The following is a 22,527-nucleotide window of genomic DNA, read 5'->3' on the forward strand; positions in this document are numbered from 1 at the left end:
ACATTGAAAATATAAGAATAATTATAAGAATAGATTTACTAAAAATAAATGTTTAATTTATAAATTAAAACTGAATCATAGAATGATACAACGCCAAATAAAACAAAATTAAAACATTGCGGAAAAATCAAAGAAATCATGTATCTTTAATTTTGAAATTAATTATGGAGGAAAGCAACTAAAGAAACAAGTATAAGATTTAAGATTTAAAAAGTGTCTAGGGAATTCATTTAGCCCTCCACAAGTTCTTTCTTTTTAATCTAATGAGAGAATGTTAAATATGATAAACAAGGTTGTCAAGATCGGTATCCTACGTAGAAACGTTTTTGGGTTTGCAAGATCAGGATTGGGATCCTAAGATCCCACTAAAAAAACATAATTTTAAATGAAAAATATCTCCAACATTAAGTTTTCCATTCTAAAGCTATAAAAAGTTCAAAACATTAGTCACAACACAAGTACCATTTAATCTAGTTTAAGATAACAAAAAGTACTACATCCAGATCATCATCCTCTTCTAAATTCAAAATATTAGTCACAACACAAATACCATTTAATCTAGTGTAACATAACAAATTGTGCATCCAAATCATCTTCCTCTTCTAAATCCAGAATATCTTCTCTTAATCTATTCGATCACCGCACCTGCAGTTAAATGTAAACATGACATATTAAACTAAAAGTAAAAACTATCATTTCTAGTTTTAAAATAATAGAATAAAAGAATAACTCACGTAATTGATCTCTTATAGCCCTTTCAAAAAAATCATCATCATCATTAACATCATGATTAGAAGACGGTTCTTTAGTAATCCGCTCATCATTAGAACTAACATCATCAAGATTTAATGTCTCAAGTCCATCATGCCTTTTTTCCTTTATTTTCATCTCTTCCATTCAGCTTCAAGTTGTACATAACATACACAAGATCATTCATCTTTTGTTGTTGTAGTCGGTTTCTTGTCTTAGAATGTACCTATATACGACAGAAAAAACCCAAAATATTAGATAACGATATAATAAAAATAACATTAAAACATAATGTCGTTACTTGTTATTTATAAGTTACCATCTCAAAGGCACTCCAATTCCTCTCACAACCGGATGAAGAACATGTCAAGCTCAAAATTCTCATTGCAAAATTTTTCAACTCGGACGTGTCATCTCCAAAGGAATCCCACCAATCAACCGGTGATTTTTCTTTCCTTGTTAGCTTAGCTACATTAAGACCAAAGATACCTCTTGCATTCGTGAATTGATCAAACTGACAATCAGTCGTCTTTGCTAGGTTCTCATTAGCACCACACATTCTTTGTAGGCATATGTACAATCCACTTTTGATCCAACCATTATTCTCAAAATCATCGATGTATTGCATCTTTGGGTTCAAGTAATAACCTGCCACATGTTGTGCCTTATTCATCTGATTATACCATCTATCATCAATGATATCATAAATAGGTCCATACCTGAAAATATATGTAAAATATATGAGTTGTTGGTTTAAAATTAATTCTGAAAAATATAAACAAATAAGCAAAAAAAACCTTGTTTTGATATCTTTGAAGTTTGCTTTAATTTCCTTCATTGCATTTACCATGGCTTGGTAAATGAAACCCATAGCTGGTTTAGAATCTGAATCAACCAATCGAAGAACCTTCATTAAGGGTTTCGCGGCCCTAAGGCATGTGATAACTGATGACCAAAATCTTGCAGTGTCTGTAACTATATCCTCAACATCTTTTCCGGGGTCAGTCCTTGCATAGTTAGTAGACAACCATTTTTCAGATGCAAAAAATCATATCAATGCACTTTTCAGCTCAAACAAGCGACCAAGTGTAAGATAAGATGTGGCAAATCTAGTTGCTCCAGGCCTTAGGAGCTCTTTCCCTTTTGTAAACTCTTTCAACAAGCAAATTAGTCGTGACCTGTAATAAATTAAACTTGTTATAACTTATAACTTATAATTAATAAAATAAATTATATAAAAAAATAAATAAGTTAAGAACCAATTGTCACCTATTATAGATGAAACTTGTTGTCTTTCTTCCCTTTGATTGTTGTCTCAAGCAAATTAGTGGTGCTGATGTGAACCTAGCGAAGACGATTTATTGTCAGTTTGATCAATACAAGAATGCAAGAGGTATCTTTGGTCTTAATGTAGCTAAGCTAAAAAGGAAAGAAAAATCATCGGTTGATTGGTGGGATTCCTATGGAGATGACACGCCCGAGTTGAAAAATTGTGCAATGAGAATTTTGAGCTGGAGATATTCTTCATCTGGTTGTGAGAGGAATTTGGAGTGCCTTTGAGATTAGGGGTGAACAAAGGCGGGTACCCGCCCTAATTTTTTGGAACCGGAACCGGCGGTTCTTGAAATTTTGAAACCGGAACCGAAACCGGCGGTTCCGGTTCCGGTACCGGATACCCGGTTCATAATTTTCTTTTTATAATTTATTAATTAAAAACCGTAAACTAACAATATATTATTAACTAAAATTTATTAGTAAGTGTTTATTAATAAACGTTATAAATTAGCTATTAATACGATTATCATTTTATATATATATGTTTAAAACCAAAAGTCGTTAATAATGTTGAAAATTAAAAGAAAATTATTAGCAACTGTTTAGTATTATCACAATTTATTCATCTAAGTCTCATTGCAGTAACACACATCAACACTAATACATAGTAATTACCATTTTATTAATGGACCATTTAAATGATTAATTATAGTGTGGTTTCTGTGAATAAAAATGTAACTCTTCAATGTCCAAAAGTTTAGCCAGAAACAAAGTAATAACACGTTTTAAATTATGTTAGAGTATTTAACATGTTGATATATATATATATATATATATATATATATATATATATATATATATATATATATATATATATATATATATATATATATATCGGTGGTGGCGGGTACCCAGCGGGTAACGGTTCCGAAAAAATGAGAACCGGAACCGGAACCACTTAAGGCAGTTCCGGTTTCGGAACCGGCGGTTCCAAGGCAGTTTCAGTTCTGATAGCGGTTATCCGGTTTCTTTGCTCACCCCTATTTGAGATGGTAACTTATAAGTAACAAGTAACGACATTATGTTTTAATGTTACTTTTATTTTATCATTATCTAATATTTTGGGTTTTCTTTCTGTCGTATATAGGTACATTCTAAGAGAAGTAACCAACTACAACAACAAAAGATGAATGATCTTGTGTACGTTATGTACAACTTGAAGCTGAATGGAATAGATGAAAATAAAGGAAAAGGGCATGATGGACTTGAGACATTAAATCTTGATGATGTTAGTTTTGACGATGAGTGGATTACTAAAGAACCGTCTTCTAATCATGATGTAAATGATGATGATTTTCTTGAAAGGGCTATAAGAGATCATTTGCGTGAGTTATTATTTTATTCTATTATTTCAAAACTAGAAATGATAGTTTAATTTTAGTTCAATATGTCATGTTTACATTTAACTGCAAGTGCGGTGATCAAAGAGATTTAGGAGAAGATATTTTGGATTTAGAAGACGAAGATGATTTGGATGCACAATTTGTTAGACTAGATTAAATGGTATTTGTGTTGTGACTAATATTTTGAATTTAGAAGAGGATGATGATCTCGATGTAGTACTTTTTGTTATCTTAGACTAATATTAAATGGTACTTGTGTTGTGACTAATGTTTTGAACTTTTTATAGCTTTAGAATGGAAAACTTGATGTTGGAGATATTTTTCATTTAAAATTATGTTTTTTTTGTGGGATCTTAGGATCCCGATCCCGATCTTGCAAACCCAAAAACGATCGTACGTAAGATCCCGATCCTGACAACCTGGGATAATATATCCTGTTAGATCTACTCGTTTGAGAGTACTAGAATCAACATGAGCATTCATTTTTTGAGCAAGAAAATGACGCAGAAGCTGTCGGAAATGAAAATACCTTCGACGCAGGTGAAAGCGGGGATCCGTTGAGCTAAACAACCTTCTCTTCTCGTCGGAGTTTTTGAAGTATGATTCGAGAAAAATATTGTACATGTCGGAGTGGATGTTTTCGGTTGAGATCTAGAATCACTAGAAGGCATGTGCCTCCGCAAGTTGGACCTATTTCATGAACCGTCCAGCGAGATTTTCCAATTCGTTTTTGTCGGAGGCAACGAATAAGATGAGGACGTGAAGATCTCAGGTTGTTCCACTGACATTGGTCCTATGAAGATCTAAAGCTAGAGTTTTCAAATATTGAAACCAAGAAGCGTCATCGTGAAGATCTTAGGAGCTAGCATTTTCAGATCTGGAGTTGTTGAAAAGCTGCTTTGCGGTCGCGACAAGCGGGGAACAAATCTAGCCTCCGATGGTAGTGATGTGATGAACAAATTTAGAGTTGTGGATTTAATCTCTGGTGTCGACCTTGTTTTCCGGCAGCCGTGACATAATAGAGAGAGAAACTGAGAAGAGTGGGTGGGGTGTGGTAGGTTTTATTGTTTTTATTGTTTTTTAATTGGAATGTTAGAAAATTCATTTTTGTAATTTTGTCTAAAAAATTTAATGTACATAATTGTTCTTGATTTAAGAAATGTTCTCGTTTCTCTCTCTCTCTCTCTGTGGCTCTCTCTCTCTATATATATATATATTAGAAAATTAATTTTATTAATTTACAAAAATAGATTTTCTCGAATTTTTAGCACACATTTTGGACTCTAAATATAATCAAAACGAGTTATTGATTATATATCCGTGTTCTCCTCCGTGATATATTCATTTTGATATATCACACGTCCACAACTGATTAAAAATAAATGAAAAATTACTTATCAAAGTATGACAATTGGAAGAGAAAATAAAGGAGTTAAGTGGGTTTTAAAACTCATCCCACATTGGTGGAAGAATAAAAAGAAAATTGGTTTATAATTAGAAAGACTGGCTACTTTTGTAAGACTTATTAGAACCAAGGTTCTCTCTTGCACGTGCACACAGGGGGGGTGCAAATGCGAGCCAAATTGGCTTCGGGCCACTAAACTTGTGTGTGAGCCCGCACATCCTGTGTGTACGAATGTCACTGATTCAATACACCCGATGAAACGAAATCACTCTCTTCATCTCTTACGCTTCTGCTTCATCTTTTCTCTTTTACTGCAACCAAGGTATAATCCGGCTCAAGTGGTGACCGGTTCCGATTCGACCCGGTTTCTATATTTTTTATTTTTTTCTATGTTCCTACACATACATACATATAGAAATTATGAATTTGATGTTTACAAGTTCAGATATTAAAAATACACATAAAAATAAGTTGTAGATGAATCCAAATACATTAAAATAACACATAACCATTAGTTCTAGTGTTTTACATCAATCTATATACATCAAAAAGAAAATAAAGTATAATACCGAAACGAAATATAGTTTTTGATGAATATAAACACATCAAAAGAATTTATAACATTTATCATCTGTTTTTATTTAGAGAAAACTAAATAGATTTGAAAAAAAATCACCAAAGTTCATTATGTAAATGGTTCTTTTTCATGTGTTTTATTCAGTTTAACCGGTTTATTTTGACCGGTTCAACTGATTTTTTCTAAAAACCGGTCGGTTCATTCCGGTTCAGAAATCAATGTAAAATCGGTGATAGTTGAACCGCTCCCACTCTCAATTCCCGGTCCAACCGGTTCGACCGGCCAGTTCAAACTGCATTGTAAAACATTACTCTCTTCTTCTCTTACGCTTCTGTGACATCCCCATTTTCACGGTTTAGAAAAGACCAATTTTGTTTATGCTTTATAAAAATCAGAGTATCTTTTTTAATAAAAATGTTTAAACAATCAAGCAATCAACCGAATTACCCATCCCCATTATCTTCTTTATTCTTAAGGATCTACCGTAAGAATCAGCTATCCCCCGTTCATTCATTCCTAAGGATCATCCTAAGGAGTTGGCATGAAGTCCATCATTGCCATGATTTACACAACGGGCACTAAGTCTGCATAGTCGCCAGGGTTTAGGCATCAAGTCTGCATGATTACCAAGGTTTAGACATCAAGTATGCATGATCACCAAGGTTTAGGCATCAAGTCTGCATGATCACTAGGGTTTAGAGTACACCGGGTGAACACATCGTTCACAACACTTACAGGTTGCGAGTCTGCTAGGGTACCACTGGACTGTCTAGAGTAGTCCGTGGTTGTCATCCATACTCTGCTAAATGACGGGGCCATCGTTTGGGAAAAGGCTTCTCACATCGTCCACCCCTCACCCTCACCTCGTGGTCTATCACACCTCTCAACTCATCATCCAACTCATATTTCATCTACCCATGTTTTACCCAACATATTATGTAGATATAAATGCATATACAGTTTTAATCATATAAAACTTATATAAAATTGTAACACCCTGATCCTCAGGTATTAATAATGACATTTCGGTTTGGATTTTTGAAAACCTACTCGGCGAGTTGGCCTCCCTACTCGTCGAGTAGTAGCGGGTTTGGACGCGAAGTTTAATGATCTACTCGCCGAGTCCATTTTGGTACTCAACGAGTAGATGCTGGCAGATGAAACCCTAGATTTTAGGGCCTTGCACCCTATTTAAAGGATCATTAGCCTCCCCAAGCCCCCTTTTACAGCTCTATGCCTCCCAAAAACCCTGATTCGAGTGTGAGTGTGTTTCTTGGTGATTTTAAGCTTGAAGGAGGGATTTGGTGAAGGAAGCACTTGAGGAAACAAGCTAGAGGAAGCAAAGGGCTCATGGGGATTCAAGATCTACTCTTGTGGAGCACTTTCTGAAGGTATTAAGTTGTTCCTTGGCTCATTTCCACCCAAAACCCTCTTGTGCATGGACTCTAAGAAAGGGGTTTTGTGTTTAAGCCAATATCTGAAGTTGTAACTTCAGATATGGACTCCTTTTGGACTTGAGATCCATAAATTTATCAGTTGAGCTTAGCATGTGCCTCCACACAAGTGTATGATTCCAAGCTTAGATTTGCTATTTTGAGGGTCTTAAAGCCTTACATGCACGTAAAGTTTGCAACTTTATGTGGAAAGCATGCCTCAGGAGCCTAGATCTGTAGTTTGGAAGCATTGCATGGCTCAAAAAGGGTCTGTATGGCTTGAGATCTGTTAGGACTCGGCGAGTCACAGGGGGCGACTCGGCGAGTCATATGAAGGCAGGCAGGGACTCGACGAGTTGGATGAACAACTCGGCGAACCCGATGAATATTGTCCCGGACTCGACGAGTTGGATGAACAACTCGGCGAGTCGGATGAAGATTACCTAGAACTCGGCGAGTTGAAGGAACAACTCGACGAGTCGAGTAAGATTTCCCTAATGGTTGGATGTTCGTAGACGTGTCGAGTGGCAAGCAAGAAAACTCGACAAACGACCTTAGATTATCGATCAAGACCGCATGAACTCGACGAGTCACCTCAATGGCTCGGCGAGTAGATGCTATCCCGGGAAACTCGGCGAGTCACTAGTTGTACTCAATGAGTTAGGGTCAATAGGAACCGTTGACTTGATCTTGGCTGAGGTTAACCAGGATGGACTTTGGGGAAATGACTGGATATTGTATGATACTTTTTAGGCAGTTGCGTGGAGCAGTCCGTGGGGTACATTGGTCGCAAAGTGTTAGTTCAACATTCGTGACAGGTGAGTGTTCTCACCATACCTATGGGTCTAAGGCACCAAGGCTGACCCATTATGTGATTATGACATATATGGTAGACATTTTGGGTTCTGTTATGTGATTGCATGTTTTGTATGAAGACCCCGGGGGGAGCCTGTGGCATTGGATGTAAGACCATGTGGGGTAGCCCATGGCAGTCCTAGGTGAAGACCATGTGGGGTAGCCCATGGCATTGCATGTAAGGCCATGTGGGGGAGCCCATGGCAATCCTAGGTAAAGACCATGTGGGGTAGCCCATGGCATTCTCACATGTTTCATGTATGCATGGCTAACGTGATATGTGTGTAGCTTTTATAGCTAACAGGATATATGATATGTGGTTTGTATCTGTGTGGTATGCTTTGGGAAACTCACTAAGCATTTCACTTACAGGTTGTTGATTGTTTCAGGTACTTCAGAGCCTAGGGGCAAGGGCAAGGCGTGATGACGAGGCGTGCACTCTACCTCTCTTTTGTGTGTTTGGGGACTCTCTAATGTTTTCAAAAAGTACAATGAATTTGTAATAATTGTGAATTGAGAATCAAATGGTTTGGAAACTTATGGATTATGGGATGTGTTTGATTAATTAAAAAAATAAAAAAAAATCTTGGTAAAAAAATTGGGTCGTTACAAAAATCATTAATCCAACATAGATAGCAATTATACAGATAATATGCACACATAGCATGTAGTTTATATAAAATACTTCATATCTATGTGTAAGATGAAAGGGACCATGCACTCACTTGATAAGGTGGTGACTCGGTACTCGGACAACGCTTCGTTTACTTTAAAATAATTTCTTTCAACGAAACCTAGTATTATTACCACTAGATTTTAGTCTAATATTTACCGTGACTAATTATTAGTCTTATTATTATTATTATACAAGCGTTTAAACAATACTTTTCAACCACTATGTACAAACAGGGGCCAGACATAAAACACCGAAGGGCAGGACCATTTTGGCATATATCACTTCTGAAATCTAAGAACCCTATGCGGCCCTTTAAACCAGATTCCCCGTACTGCGAGTAGTTAAAAAGATATTATAACGACACTTATGTAAGTCATAATAATAACTCAAATATTTATTATAAGTTCATAATAACAATACTAATTTTAAATATAAACTATATTTAAAATAGGGTAATCATAACTTACTTAGAATGGGATTTTAGCTAGGAGTCGGGCTCTGTAGGGGCAGAACTTCGTCGCTCAATCTTTGTTAGGGTGCAAAGTCATGCTTGGATGTAGTGTTTAGGCTTTCCTCTTTGTATGTGTAAATGGGTTGACTCTTTCCTATAAATAGGAAGTGAGTGACTCCCATTATAAAGTAAGAGTCAATTTGGGAGTGTTAGACTAGAGAGTGAAAAATGTATACAAACCCATTTGTATAATCTTTCTAGATCTAATAAGAGCTTACAAAGATTTATTTACTCCTTGTGTTCTTGAATTTGTATGATGAATCACTAGATCTTTCTAATTCAGCACATGCCATCAGAATCAACACCACTACAATTGGTATCAGAGCGGGTGTTCTTGATTTCATCAAGAATGGATCCTTGATGGCGATCTTGATTTGGTGATTCTTCATGTTCTTATGGATCTTCGTGACTAGAGTATTTTTGTGTTCTTGAAATCGAATTTTTCCTTGATTTGATCCATAATTCGACTTTCTCTCTCTAGAATACTTGTTTGTACCACTTTCTCTCACTAGAATTTAGTTCATATTCACTTTCTCTCTCTAGAGATCTACTTGATTTACACTTTCTCTCTCTAGAAAACTCAAGTTCATAACATTTGATTCAAAAGAAAAGAAGCAATTATGGAGCAATGGTTGGTTCGGAATGAAAGTTTTATATACGTATACACTTCTTTTGAATGCATTCTTTATCAATTGACTGTTGGATCGCAAAGTGAAGATGCACTTATGTCAAATGGAGAAAGGGATAGAAAGGGAGATTTCATTGGTTATCCAATTTATCAAAACAAAGATTTTTTTGATCGATTGATTACAACATATCAAGAAAGACGAAGAAATAAGAGGAATGGTGAAGTCATAAAAGGAATTCCTCTTGCTAATTGTAAACCGGGAAGAAATAGACTTGAATATTATGCAAATTGTCGTGAAGCTCAAGAACATGTTCTTGATGATGTTCATCGTGTTCATGATGTTCAAGGAAAAGAAGTTCAAAACAATGGAGTTCAATGTGATGTTCTTGATGTTCAAGAAAAAGGAGTTCAAGTTGATTTTCAAGATGAAAAAGTTTTTTGCTCAATTGGAGTTCAAACCGATGATATTTTGTGTTCTTGTGATTCGTTTGAAGGAATGATTCCTAATCGGAAGCCGGTGATCCAAGAAAATCACAAGTATCAAACTCCAAAAGATTTGATTCAAACTCAAAATGTTCATGTTGTTGAAAGTGGGTTTGTTCATGAAGTCAAGTCTTCAAGATGCAAAAAGATGAGAAAGAAAAAGAAAAAGAAGATGAATCGGAAGAATAAGCGGGTTTACTCTCAAAAATCGTCATATGTTGTAAAGCCAAAATCCGTGAAGCAAATTTGGGTTCCAAAGCAACAATCTCCAAGTATTGAATTGAATTTGAAGTCAAAACCCAAATGTGTTGGTGGTTCTTTTGAAGATGTTCTTGGCTTGATGAAGAACACGAAGAACACGAAGAACGAGTTGTACATCTCGCATGGTGGGTGGTACAATGTTCGATTTGGAGATTTTCTCATTCTAACAAAAGAACCGAGATCTTCTAAATTTGATTCATTCGTTGAAAACGGAAGTCGATTCGTCAAAAAGGCATCTCAAATTATCAAATGGATTCCAAAACGTCCATGATTTTGATTCGTATTTTACGTTTTTCATTTTTGATCATTTTGTCTCGATTGGATCGAATTTGTTTCAAGCCTAAATTGTAGATTCAGTCTATTTTCTTTCATAGATCAAACCCAATCCAAAATCAAAACTAAAACTGTTCATCAGTCCATATCTTTAAGCCCAATATTAAGGATTCGATCCACTTCTATTCATAATCCGTTTATTGAACCCAAGATTTCTATCCAGTTTGTACTTCTCATTTTAATCCATTATTCACATCTCTCGATTAATTTTTTTTCAAATCGCATATGCTCAAAGGCGTAGTTTATCAAATCGATTTGAGAAATTTGTTGTTCGATCTGATGTTTCATCTCGATGTGTCTTCACGGTCTGGTACAAGCACCAGATTCATGATTTCAATGTGAATGATTAATCGCATATGATTTCATTACTTTTCTATCAATCGATTTTTGTTCATTCACGATTGTTTTTATTCGATGTCTTGATTGTTGAAAATCAAAGTCAAAGCAAGATAATCTGAGAAATATCGATGAATTGATTATCGATTTCAAAATTGATTCGATTTGGAGTGAATTTCGATTGAGAATTGGATACGATTAATGAAATCCGGAAGAAGGTATCAACTGTGATCTCGCAAGAAGCTATTATTGATTTTTCAAAAGGTTGATGTTTCGATTCCTGGAAATCGATGATAGAGTTTGATTCTGTATTCGAAGGTTTGATGACTGATTGAGTATGCTTCAATGGTTAATTGATGATGAACTAAAGAATAGGATGAATGAGATGAAGAACATGACAATTTTTGTTGAAAGTGCGTACTTTGATCTGAAAAGGAATCGTAAGTGGAAAAATTGTTGTTTGTCATCAAATGAACGAAAAGTCAAAATAACGAAAGTCAAAATTGGGATTTTGATGAACTGGAAACGAATTGAAGTATGTGGTTACAGTCGAAATCAAAGTGTTCATCAGGTGTAGTTGGAGTCGATTTCAAAGGAGTAATAATCGAATTGCTTTGAGATTGCATGATGTTGTTCGCAAGTTTAATTTCTGTGAGATTGAAGATTTTGGAATCGGTAATGAAACTCAATATCGATGATTGATTTTGGTTACTGGGGTGATTTCGAATGATATGTTGAAATCAAATGGTTAATTTTGATGACGATTCGTAACCGAAAAGCGATGGATTACGATTTTGAGTAGTTGGTCTCATCGATTGTTTTGGAGAGTTGATATCTAGTCGCTGTTGAAGATGAACAGAATCGACGGAGATGGTTATGAAGAATGAACTGGAATTGAACGATTTGAAGAATCGATTTGATCGATTTTTGATTATTGGAGCCGATTTTCGAATGTGTGAAGACGATTTTGATCGATGCTAGTCTAATTTCGCATGTTTGAGAATCGCTTATTTGTGAAATTGAGTTCGCATATGGATGAATCAACATCAAGTTTGAAATCTGGAATTTTTTTTGGAGATATTCGCATAAAAGACAACAGGATTCGCATATTGATTTTTTGGTTCACATATAAAGATGGGATATAGAGTTCGCATTTGGGAGCAGTTCCATATAAAAGCAAAATCAGGTTCGCATTTGTGTGAATGGAGTTCGCATTTGGTTGATTGGGGTTAAAAATGCGAAGGAGATAATGGTTCGCATTATATGACAAAATGAAAATGCGAATGGTTGAAGAAAATCATTGTTTTGTGTTCGCATGGGTGTAAGATGCGAAGTCTTTACTGTGAAACATTCGTGAATTGGGGAAGAAAACAAAAGTTTCAAAAAGAGTCCCTACAGTTTCGTATTTTTGGCAACAAATACCCAATTTCGCAAATGGACAATTAAAGCTGAGAAATTGTAGAATTTTCAGTTTTGGTCTGTGACAACCCAAAATTTCCATTCTGAACAAACCATTTCAATCCAATAGAAGTTAGAACGGTTATAGTGAAAACTCAGATTTCGAGTATAAGTTTGGCAGTTTTCAGAATTTTTACACTTAAGAAGATATTAGGAGAGTGGATGCACTAGGGTTTTGTGCAACACTGTTATTCCAAGACTCTAGGACATTAGAGTTCGTTCCAGGAATAAAAATATTTTCTGCCAAAAATATTTCAGGACTATAAATAGATTTCTAAACTAAATTCATTCATTATTCACATTTCCAACTAGAGAAAAGCCGTTTTCTCTCTCACGGATCTTCGGGTTTTCATCCCAAATCGTGAGTACACTTCTCTAGTTGTGTTATAATGCTTGTTTTATGCTTATTAACATAGATTGTATGTCAAATATATGAGATCCGGGAGTTTACCGCCCAAGAACGTTCTTGGGGAGTAAACTCCAAAATGAAGCTTAAAGGCCATCTAGTCCCATTTCCTTGTTAGGTAACTAGCTTAGGATAATATGTAGGATCATTTGAGACTAGAAATCAATCAAGAACACCCCTTAAAGGGAGTTTACGGCCAGGGAACTACTCTTGGGCCGTAAACACCAAATAAGGGCACCAAAGTGTGCCTAGGGTCCTCCATAGCCTTAATCAAATGCCTAGAAAGTATTCTACTTGTATTAGGGACATGAAATCAAACTAGAATCACCCAAGTTTGGGAGTTCACGGCCCAAGAATATCTTAGGCCGTAAACTCCCTTGAACATGCCAAAATGCTTTGAAACACCTCCTAAAGCTTAGACTTCAATTAGGACAAGTACCCTAAAGTGTTTAAAGCCAAGAAAACATAAGGAATCACAAGGAAAAAGGATTTTACGGCCAAGATAAACTCTTGGGCCGTAAACACCTATAAAGGGGTCAAATGACACCCTAACTCCTTCCTTATGCCTAGAACCCAACATAGATCATTACCTAGAAATGTTAGAGACTTGAAAGCACCATAAAAACCCTCCTAAGGGAGTTTATGGCCGTAAACTCCAAGGGAATATGGTCTCTGGGCCGTAAACTCCCCAAAGGAGTTAATATGGCACCCAAACACTTGTTATAGCCTTGAAACAATTCACCACTAGAGTTGTAATAATTCTAAGCACCATTTAGAGCTTTGGTTGAGCGTTTACGGCCAGGAGTTTACTCCCCTGGGCCGTAAACTCCAAAGAATATGGTCATTAGACCTTAAACTCTCATTAGGGGCATTGCACTCCTTTTTTGCAACCCATTAGCCTCCTAACACTTGATCAAAAGTGTTTTCCTCGCGCTTAAATGTTATTACTTGTATAATTAGTGTTTTAATCACTAATTATTTATATACATATGTCTTCATATGTAATTAGGATCATTGTGTGTGTCTAAGTCTTCACTTGACATGAAGCACTTGTCCGATCCTTCCGTACGGTAACAGTCCATTCAACTCCAGTCACTTACTGCAGGTGAGTTCATACCCCTTAACTAATATTTTAAACTATTTTTAAATGTTTTATGGGAGGGGGATACAAGTAGAATCATGCTACTTATTATATCAATCACATGTGATTAATAAGTAGAATTATGCTAGTTATTTCATCAATCACATGTGATTAATATACAGCATTCAAATGATTTGGCTACTCATTAGCCGTTTTACCAAACAGTTTCCTTCAAATGATTTTTATAAACGTTTTATATGTTTTAAACTCCTTATTGCACTGTGCATCTTACTCTGTACATTACCTTTCAAACTTATTTACAACTGTGTTTCAAACAAATGTTTCCTTATACTTAAACTGTTTTATCAAACTTATGCCTTCAAATTGTTTTATAGATTGACATCAAGTCGATCTTTTCTTAAAATAATATTTATGTTTCAAATGTCTTACAAAACTTATTTATGCTTTTATATTATAAATTTCATGCCTCTATATGTATAGTTATATAAGAAATGCTTAAAAGACTTAGGAAGGCTATCCACCCTATTTCCTTTTCGCGCTTGAGATGTGGTCTGGTGGGATATCGGGTATTCGTCCGAAAGTCGTTTAAATATTAGTTATATATCATGTGTACATATATAGACATAAAAGTTCCTTCCAGTTCATCTCATACCCTTGGGTAGCAAGGGTATGATGGGTTTTAGCAATAAGAACTTTCCTATGTGTGCATGCAAAACCCTAATGCTTGGATCTAGGCTTTCTAATTAAACATGCTTTGAATCCAAGACTTCTAATGGCTAATTAGGTTAAATAAAAACATTGAAACAGATCTAGAACCATACCTTTGAATTCCTTGTTGATCTTGTAGTCTTGGAGCTTCTAGAGTCACAATTGTCACTCCTCTAATGGCTTACAAACACCAATAGAAAGGAAGATGATTTAGGAGAGAGGAGAGGGGAGGAAATCGGCCAGGGTTCTCTTACTTTAGGTGAGGTGCCGATTTCCCTTAGCCATGGGGTCTATTTATACTTGTAGACTTCTTAACGGTTACAACTTAAACCCTAATTGGATAATCTTCTCTTAAGGCTATCCAAATCCTTTCCATAGATAAGTCTTGGACGATTTTGAAGCTATCCTAGCTTCTAGAATCCGTCCACTATATATCCATAAGGATTTATAGTTTAAAGCTTAACTATCAAACAATTGACAGTTTATACCCCTTTATTTAATTAATCTCTTTAAGTCACCAAATTAATTCCAATTAATTCTATGACTTATATTAATCAAATAACAATATATTATTCTTTATATTATTCTCATAATATATTAAAAATATTTACTCTCTCTTAATAAATCATCCTATCAAGTTGCTATGGTGAAGGCAACCCAAAAGGACCATGCACAACCGGGTCCAATACTTGCCTAATATAGTTGCAGCCTTAGACACTATTCCAACAGTCTCCCACTTGGATAAGTCTAGTAACTATACGCACAAGTACAATTCGGTTTGCAATCGTAGCTCTCAAAGACGTTGTCAAACTCTGATCTAATCAATCTTGTCCTTTAGATAAGGGATCGTACAGTCCTCTGTTAGATATCATGCTGACAATCCTATGGAACGGTTAGTCAAGCATTTAGGTTTCTCGATCTATGATTTATTCGACATAAAACTTAATTGAACACATCAATTCAGTTCTGACCGGGCCCGGCACATAAGTCAAATCAAATCATCGAGCGGTCGAGATATCGCTTTTACCTTCTTAGGATAAAAGTTACAGATAAACTTCGACTTATATGCATTTACTTATTCATTAACCAACTATACACAACAATGCGTTTTATAACACCGATTTACTGATGCGTTTTCGCATTATCAATGTACAATTAATTAACAAATAACAAACCATATATCTAGGTTTTAAGACTATATGATATTATCGTCTTGCGATCACCCTTTTATATCATATTCCATAAGGTGATTCCAGCAAGCGCGGGTTTGTTCCAATGCTCAAAACTAGTTCATAAGCACTCATGAACGTTGCAGCAACCCTTTTCTATGTCTAAAACCATTTAGACAATCTACACACCAATTCATGACAATCTTCATTCATATCTACTTCCAACATATGAACGATTGTGGACAATTTGAACAATTCGATTATTCCTAATAAACTCAATTATTCTGGAAGTCAAAACATGCAAACTGAAACAATAGCTAAACAATTAACATTAGATAGTAACATTACTCATAAATAAAACTCCTTTATTTAATCATCAAATGTTAATTACATTTATCTATTACACGTTTCTAATACTATCTAATCTATGCTAATAGCATCCTTGAGCACAATACTCCTAGCATGCTGCAACTGCTTAACCCTACTCAGTCCCTTCGTAAGCGGATCTACTGGGTTATCTTCTGATGATATCCTCTTCACTACGAGTTGTCCTTCTTCTACATGATGTCTAATGAAGTGATATTTTCTGTCAATATGTCTTGATCTACCATGATCCCTCGGTTCCTTGGTCAAGGCAACCGCTCCTTCGTTATCACAGAAAATATCCATAGGCTCCTTTATGGCGGGTACAACTCCAAGATCACCAATGAAGTTCTTCAGCCATATTGCCTCCTTCGACGCTTCGCTCGCTGCAATGTACTTTGATTCGCACGTTGAATCAGCTATGGTTTCCTGTTTGGAACTCTTCCATGTCACTGCTCCTCCATTTAGGGTAAAGACCCAGCCCGACTGTGAATGGTAGTTGTCCCTGTCGGTCTGAAAACTGGCGTCACTATACCCTCGCACCTTCAAGTCATCACTCCCTCCGAGGACTAAAAACCATTCCTTCATCCTCCGAAGGTACTTAAGGATATTCTTCACCGCAATCCAATGTGCTCTGCCAGGATTCCCTTGATATCTGCTAACCATGCTCAAAGCGAAGGCTTCATCAGGGCGAGTACAAGTCATAGCGTACATGATTGAGCCAACTACGGAAGCGTATGGTACTTGGCTCATTTCTGCTATCTCAGCTTCGGTACTCGGACTTTGAGTCTTACTCAACTTGGCATTACTTTGTATCGGTAATTCTCCCTTCTTCGAGTTTTCCATACTAAATCGTTTTAGTACTTTATCCAAGTAAGTATTCTGACTAAGTCCAATTAGTCTCTTACTTCTTTCTCTTACTATCCTTATTCCCAAAATGTAAGAAGCCTCTCCGAGGTCCTTCATAGCGAAGCACTTCCTGAGCCAGGACTTAACCTCCTACAGAGTCAGGATTTCGTTTCCTATGAGTAATATGTCATCGACATATAGAATGAGGAAGCTTACTATACTCCCACTGGCTTTGACATATACACATGATTCATCTTCGCTTCGTAGAAATCCAAACTCTTTGACTTTCTCATCGAAGCAAGGATTCCATCTGCGAGACGCTTGCTTGAGTCCATAAATGGACTTCTCAAGCTTACACACTCTATTCGGATGCTTCGGATCCACAAACCCCTCTGACTGATCCATGTAAACATCCTCAGCCAACTTTCCGTTAAGGAAAGCGGTCTTGACATCCATTTGCCAAATCTCATAATCATGAAATGCGGCAATGGCTAGCATCACTCTAAAAGATTTAATCTTCGCAACTGGTGAGAAGGTCTCATCATAGTCAACTCCGGGAGTTTGAGTAAAGCCCTTCGCAACCAATCGTGCTTTATATGTGTGTACTTTTCCATCCACGTCGGTCTTCTTCTTGAAGATCCATTTGCACCCAACGGTCTTACGTCCGGGCACATAATCAACCAAATTCCAAAGTTGGTTATCATACATGGATTGGATCTCGCTATCCATTGCCTCTTTCCATTTTGCAGACTCCGGGCCTGCCATGGCTTCCTTACAGCTATTAGGTTCATTAAGGTTTATTAGTGTACCATCACTAATATATGTGTCCCCTTCGGTAGTAATATGAAAACCATAAAACTGGGGATGAACTCTAACTCTATCGGAACGTCTAAGAGGTAAGGACTCGTCAATCGGTTCAACCGGAGTTTCCTCCTCGGGTTGAGTGCCAGCGGTAGAGGTTCCTTCATCTATCGACTCTTGAATCTCTTCAAGCTCGATTTGCCTCCCACTGTCTCCTTGGCTTATGAGTTCTCGCTCTCGGAAAACTCCTCTCCTCGTAACGAAGACAACATTGTCCTTCGGTCTATAGAAGAGATATCCAAAGGATGTCTGCGGGTAGCCGATGAAAATACATCGCTCACTTCGAGGTTCGAGCTTGTCGTGAGTATCTCGTCTTACGAAAGCCTTGCAACCCCAAACCTTGATATGTGCCAACGAGGGAGCTTTCCCTGTCCACATCTCGTGAGGTGTTTTGGCAACCTTCTTGGTAGGGACTCGGTTAAGGATATGGGCGGCAGTCTCTAAGGCATACCCCCAGAAAGAGATAGGTAGTGAAGCACGACTCATCATAGAGCGAACCATATCCAATAAGGTTCGATTACGCCTTTCTGCCACACCATTCAACTGTGGTGTCCTAGGAGGCATCAATTGCGAAACTATTCCACACTCCTTGAGATAATCATGGAATTCAAGACTTAGGTACTCTCCTCCTCGATCGGATAGAAGCATCTTGATTTTCCTGCCCAATTGATTTTCCACTTCATTCTTAAACTCTTTGAACTTTTCAAAGGTTTCTGACTTTTGCTTGATTAAGTAGATATACCCATATCTACTATCGTCATTGGTAAAAGTCACATATAAGCAGTTCCCATCCCTCGTGGTTGATCTAAACGGTCCACATACATCGGTATGTATTAGGTCCAATAGACCTTCACCCCTTTCACATGTACTCGTGAAGGGTGATTTAGTCATCTTTCCAAGTAAACAAGACTCGCATGTGTCATCTTCCCTAAGGTCGAATGACTCCAACACTCCATCCTTTTGGAGTTGGGCTATGCGTTTCTTGTTGACATGTCCAAGACGACAATGCCACAAGGATGCTTTATCCATACTAGTGGAAGAATCTATATTCAAAACATCATTTCCTAAGTTATCAACAATCATAACAGTTTCATATATTCCATTACATGGTATAGCTTCAAAGTAAAAGACACCATTTAGATAAGCCAAAATAGAACCATTCTCATTATTAAAAGAAAATCTAAATTCTTTTCTATATAAACCATGAAATGAAATGATGTTTCTGGCCATTTCTGGCGAATAGCAACAATTGTTCAAATCTAAACATAAATTATTCCTAAGCACTAAAGAATACACTCCAATCTTGGTCACAGGCGACGATCTTCTGTTCCCCATGATTAGATTGATCCTTCCTTGCTCCACATCCCTACTTTTTCTTAGTCCCTGCACATTAGAACAAATGTGATAACCACAACCGGTATCAAGAACCCAAGAAATAGCATGATTAGAATCGTTAGATTTAATTGTGTATATACCTGCAAAAGATGGTTTTATCTTTCCTTCTTTGATTGCTTGCAGGTACTCTGGGCAGCTTCTCTTCCAATGTCCTATCTTGTGGCAGTGGTGGCACTCTGCCTCCTTCGGGTTAGGGCAGGGCTTAGCGGGATCAACTTTGGTCCCACTAGAAGAGGCACCATCTCGAGCTTTAACCTTGCGATATTTTTCGATGAAGCTTTCCTCTTCTTTCCCTTTCCTTGACCAATAGCCAAGACAGGAGCAGCAGGCGGATTGGGAGTTGGTGCAACAGACTTGTCTTTGAAGTTGCTCTTAGCGACCCTCAAGAGACCTTGGAGTTTGCTTAGGGTGACCTCTTCTTTGTTCATGTGGTAGGTCATCCTAAATTGGTTGTACATCGGAGGCAAAGAGTGAAGCACCATATCGATCGCCATGTCTTCCCCAAAGTCAACATTTAACTTGCGAAAGCGGTCGACATACATTTGCATCTTTTGCAGGTGCACGGTAAGAGATTCTCCATGACCCATCTTAGCGGAAATCATGTTGGTGAAAATCTCATAACGCTCTTGTCTCGCGTTTTGGTGGTATCTCTCTAATAAGTCTTGATGCATCTCGTACGGGTACATGTCCTCGTAGGACTTTTGGAATTCGGAGTACATGGTGGCAATCATGATGCAATGTACCTTCGTTGCATCTCGCTCATGAGTTTCAAAATCGGTGATTTCAGCTGGAGTAGCGATTTCGGGGTTGATCTTCTCAAGCTTCTCATCGAGGACATACTCCTTATCCTCATAGCGAGCAATGGTGCGAATGTATCTTATCCATTCGCTAAAGTTCGTTCCATCGAAGGTGACCTTTTGGCAAAGGCTCATCAACGTGAAAGAACTAGCAGCAGTGTTGTTAGCATTCGACATCTACAAATAGAAAGGACAAAGATAGATTAGAATAAGAATCCCTAATTATCACCCAATAAGAGAATTAGGGCTAGGATCCAACAATAATATTTACATACTAGAAAAGGGATGTCGTAATCTAACATGCAAATAAATTGAAGGTAAGTGAATGACGATTCACTAATTCTCCATCACAAAAACCTAAACTATTAGTCCTAAGTGTATTGAGAATTCCTAGGTCCGGATGAGATTCATTGAAACTATTCAATGGCATGTTTAAATCTCGATATGCCCCTCTTGTTTGTGACTGGGATACCGAGGATCACAAAGCGGGTGTGAATTACCATGCAAATTCACATGGTGCCTTCATTGTAACGATCACCTATTCGATGTGTCGGTAAACCACACATGCTCCATCGAACTATGATAAACAATGAATCACCCTTTGCCACCTTTGTTTAGAACCAATTAGTGTGCCGGTAAAACACACACGCTCCACTAACTTCTTAGCAAGGGTGCAAAGTGTAATTTCATGGGATTGCATCAATTCACTTTTCCTAAAGTAACTAAGATTGGGAAATTTTAAAATATGTGTAGTTACTTTGTATTACTTATTATACTTTTAATGAGAGGATGAGGTTGCCCTATCCTACCCGTTCGGCTAACGACCCTCCACCAATCAAGCAAGCGGTGGGTGTGAGTGTACACCCATTAAGCGCCATTTTATAGGCCGCAACCTTATACCCACCTTATAGATTGGCTTCGTGAATGAGGCCTACTAACGGTAAGACTAGCATTTAGTTATACATACATATATATATATATATATATATATATATATATATATATATATATATATTATTCTTAGTAATATCATATTAGTATAGGGTTGTATTTTAAACCTTTTTAAAATCTAGGGTTTGAAATTTAAGTTGTCTAAATTAAAACTTTTAATCACAAATATAAATTTCAAAACTTGAGGGCAAGTTTTAAACATTTAAAACATGGAGGATCAAATAACAAATAATTCCAATTAACAATTAATATCCTAATTATCTATATTTGATTTTATTCAAGATTTCTTTGAAAGATAATTACCAAAATCATTAAAATAATTAATTAATTATCATATAAGGAAATTAAATATTTTATTATTTGATAAATACCTTTAACTAGATCAAGATAATAGTCATATATATCAAAAAATCGGATTTAGGTTGATCTATTATGATTAAGGTAAGTTTCCATAAGATAATTATGAAAAAAATCCCGAATCTGACCATTCTTGACGCCTGGACTCGCCGAGTGCACAAAGGGACTCGCCGAGTCAGGCCTACTCGCTGAGTCCACTTTGGAACTCGCCGAGTCCATGACTCAGAAACCAAAAAATCGAATTTTGCAGGTTTGTTTCAGTTAATCAAGAAACAATTTAATGAAAACCAAGCTAGGCTCTGATACCACTGATGGGTTTTAGCAATAAGAACTTTCCTATGTGTGCATGCAAAACCCTAATGCTTGGATCTAGGCTTTCTAATTAAACATGCTTTGAATCCAAGACTTCTAATGGCTAATTAGGTTAAATAAAAACATTGAAACAGATCTAGAACCATACCTTTGAATTCCTTGTTGATCTTGTAGTCTTGGAGCTTCTAGAGTCACAATTGTCACTCCTCTAATGGCTTACAAACACCAATAGAAAGGAAGATGATTTAGGAGAGAGGAGAGGGGAGGAAATCGGCCAGGGTTCTCTTACTTTAGGTGAGGTGCCGATTTCCCTTAGCCATGGGGTCTATTTATACTTGTAGACTTCTTAACGGTTACAACTTAAACCCTAATTGGATAATCTTCTCTTAAGGCTATCCAAATCCTTTCCATAGATAAGTCTTGGACGATTTTGAAGCTATCCTAGCTTCTAGAATCCGTCCACTATATATCCATAAGGATTTATAGTTTAAAGCTTAACTATCAAACAATTGACAGTTTATACCCCTTTATTTAATTAATCTCTTTAAGTCACCAAATTAATTCCAATTAATTCTATGACTTATATTAATCAAATAACAATATATTATTCTTTATATTATTCTCATAATATATTAATAATATTTACTCTCTCTTAATAAATCATCCTATCAAGTTGCTATGGTGAAGGCAACCCAAAAGGACCATGCACAACCGGGTCAAATACTTGCCTAATATAGTTGCAGCCTTAGACACTATTCCAACAGGGTATACATACATGTCCATACGTACCAGTTAGACTACTAGTAAACTACCATATGGCTAGTTTAGGAAGATAGTAGAACTATTACTAGAACACAATATCATATAATGAGT

At 36.7% G+C, this 22,527-nt stretch overlaps 1 protein-coding gene across 1 annotated transcript; it reads right to left on the minus strand.

Moving 5' to 3' along the window:
• Window positions 1-628: 628 nt before the first annotated feature.
• LOC145066650 (uncharacterized) lies at window positions 629-1,663 on the minus strand. The gene is made up of 5 exons (XM_079013934.1): window positions 1,548-1,663; window positions 1,070-1,469; window positions 924-976; window positions 735-829; window positions 629-645 (listed from the first exon to the last, which is right to left on the minus strand). Exons 1-5 carry the CDS (start codon window positions 1,661-1,663, stop codon window positions 629-631), a joined length of 681 nt encoding a protein of 226 aa, XP_078870060.1.
• Window positions 1,664-22,527: the final 20,864 nt, after the last annotated feature.

Source organism: Lactuca serriola, chromosome 8 (genome assembly GCF_051521515.1).
Source record: "Lactuca serriola cultivar US96UC23 chromosome 8, Lser_US96UC23_V15, whole genome shotgun sequence".
Taxonomy (NCBI): domain Eukaryota; kingdom Viridiplantae; phylum Streptophyta; class Magnoliopsida; order Asterales; family Asteraceae; genus Lactuca; species Lactuca serriola.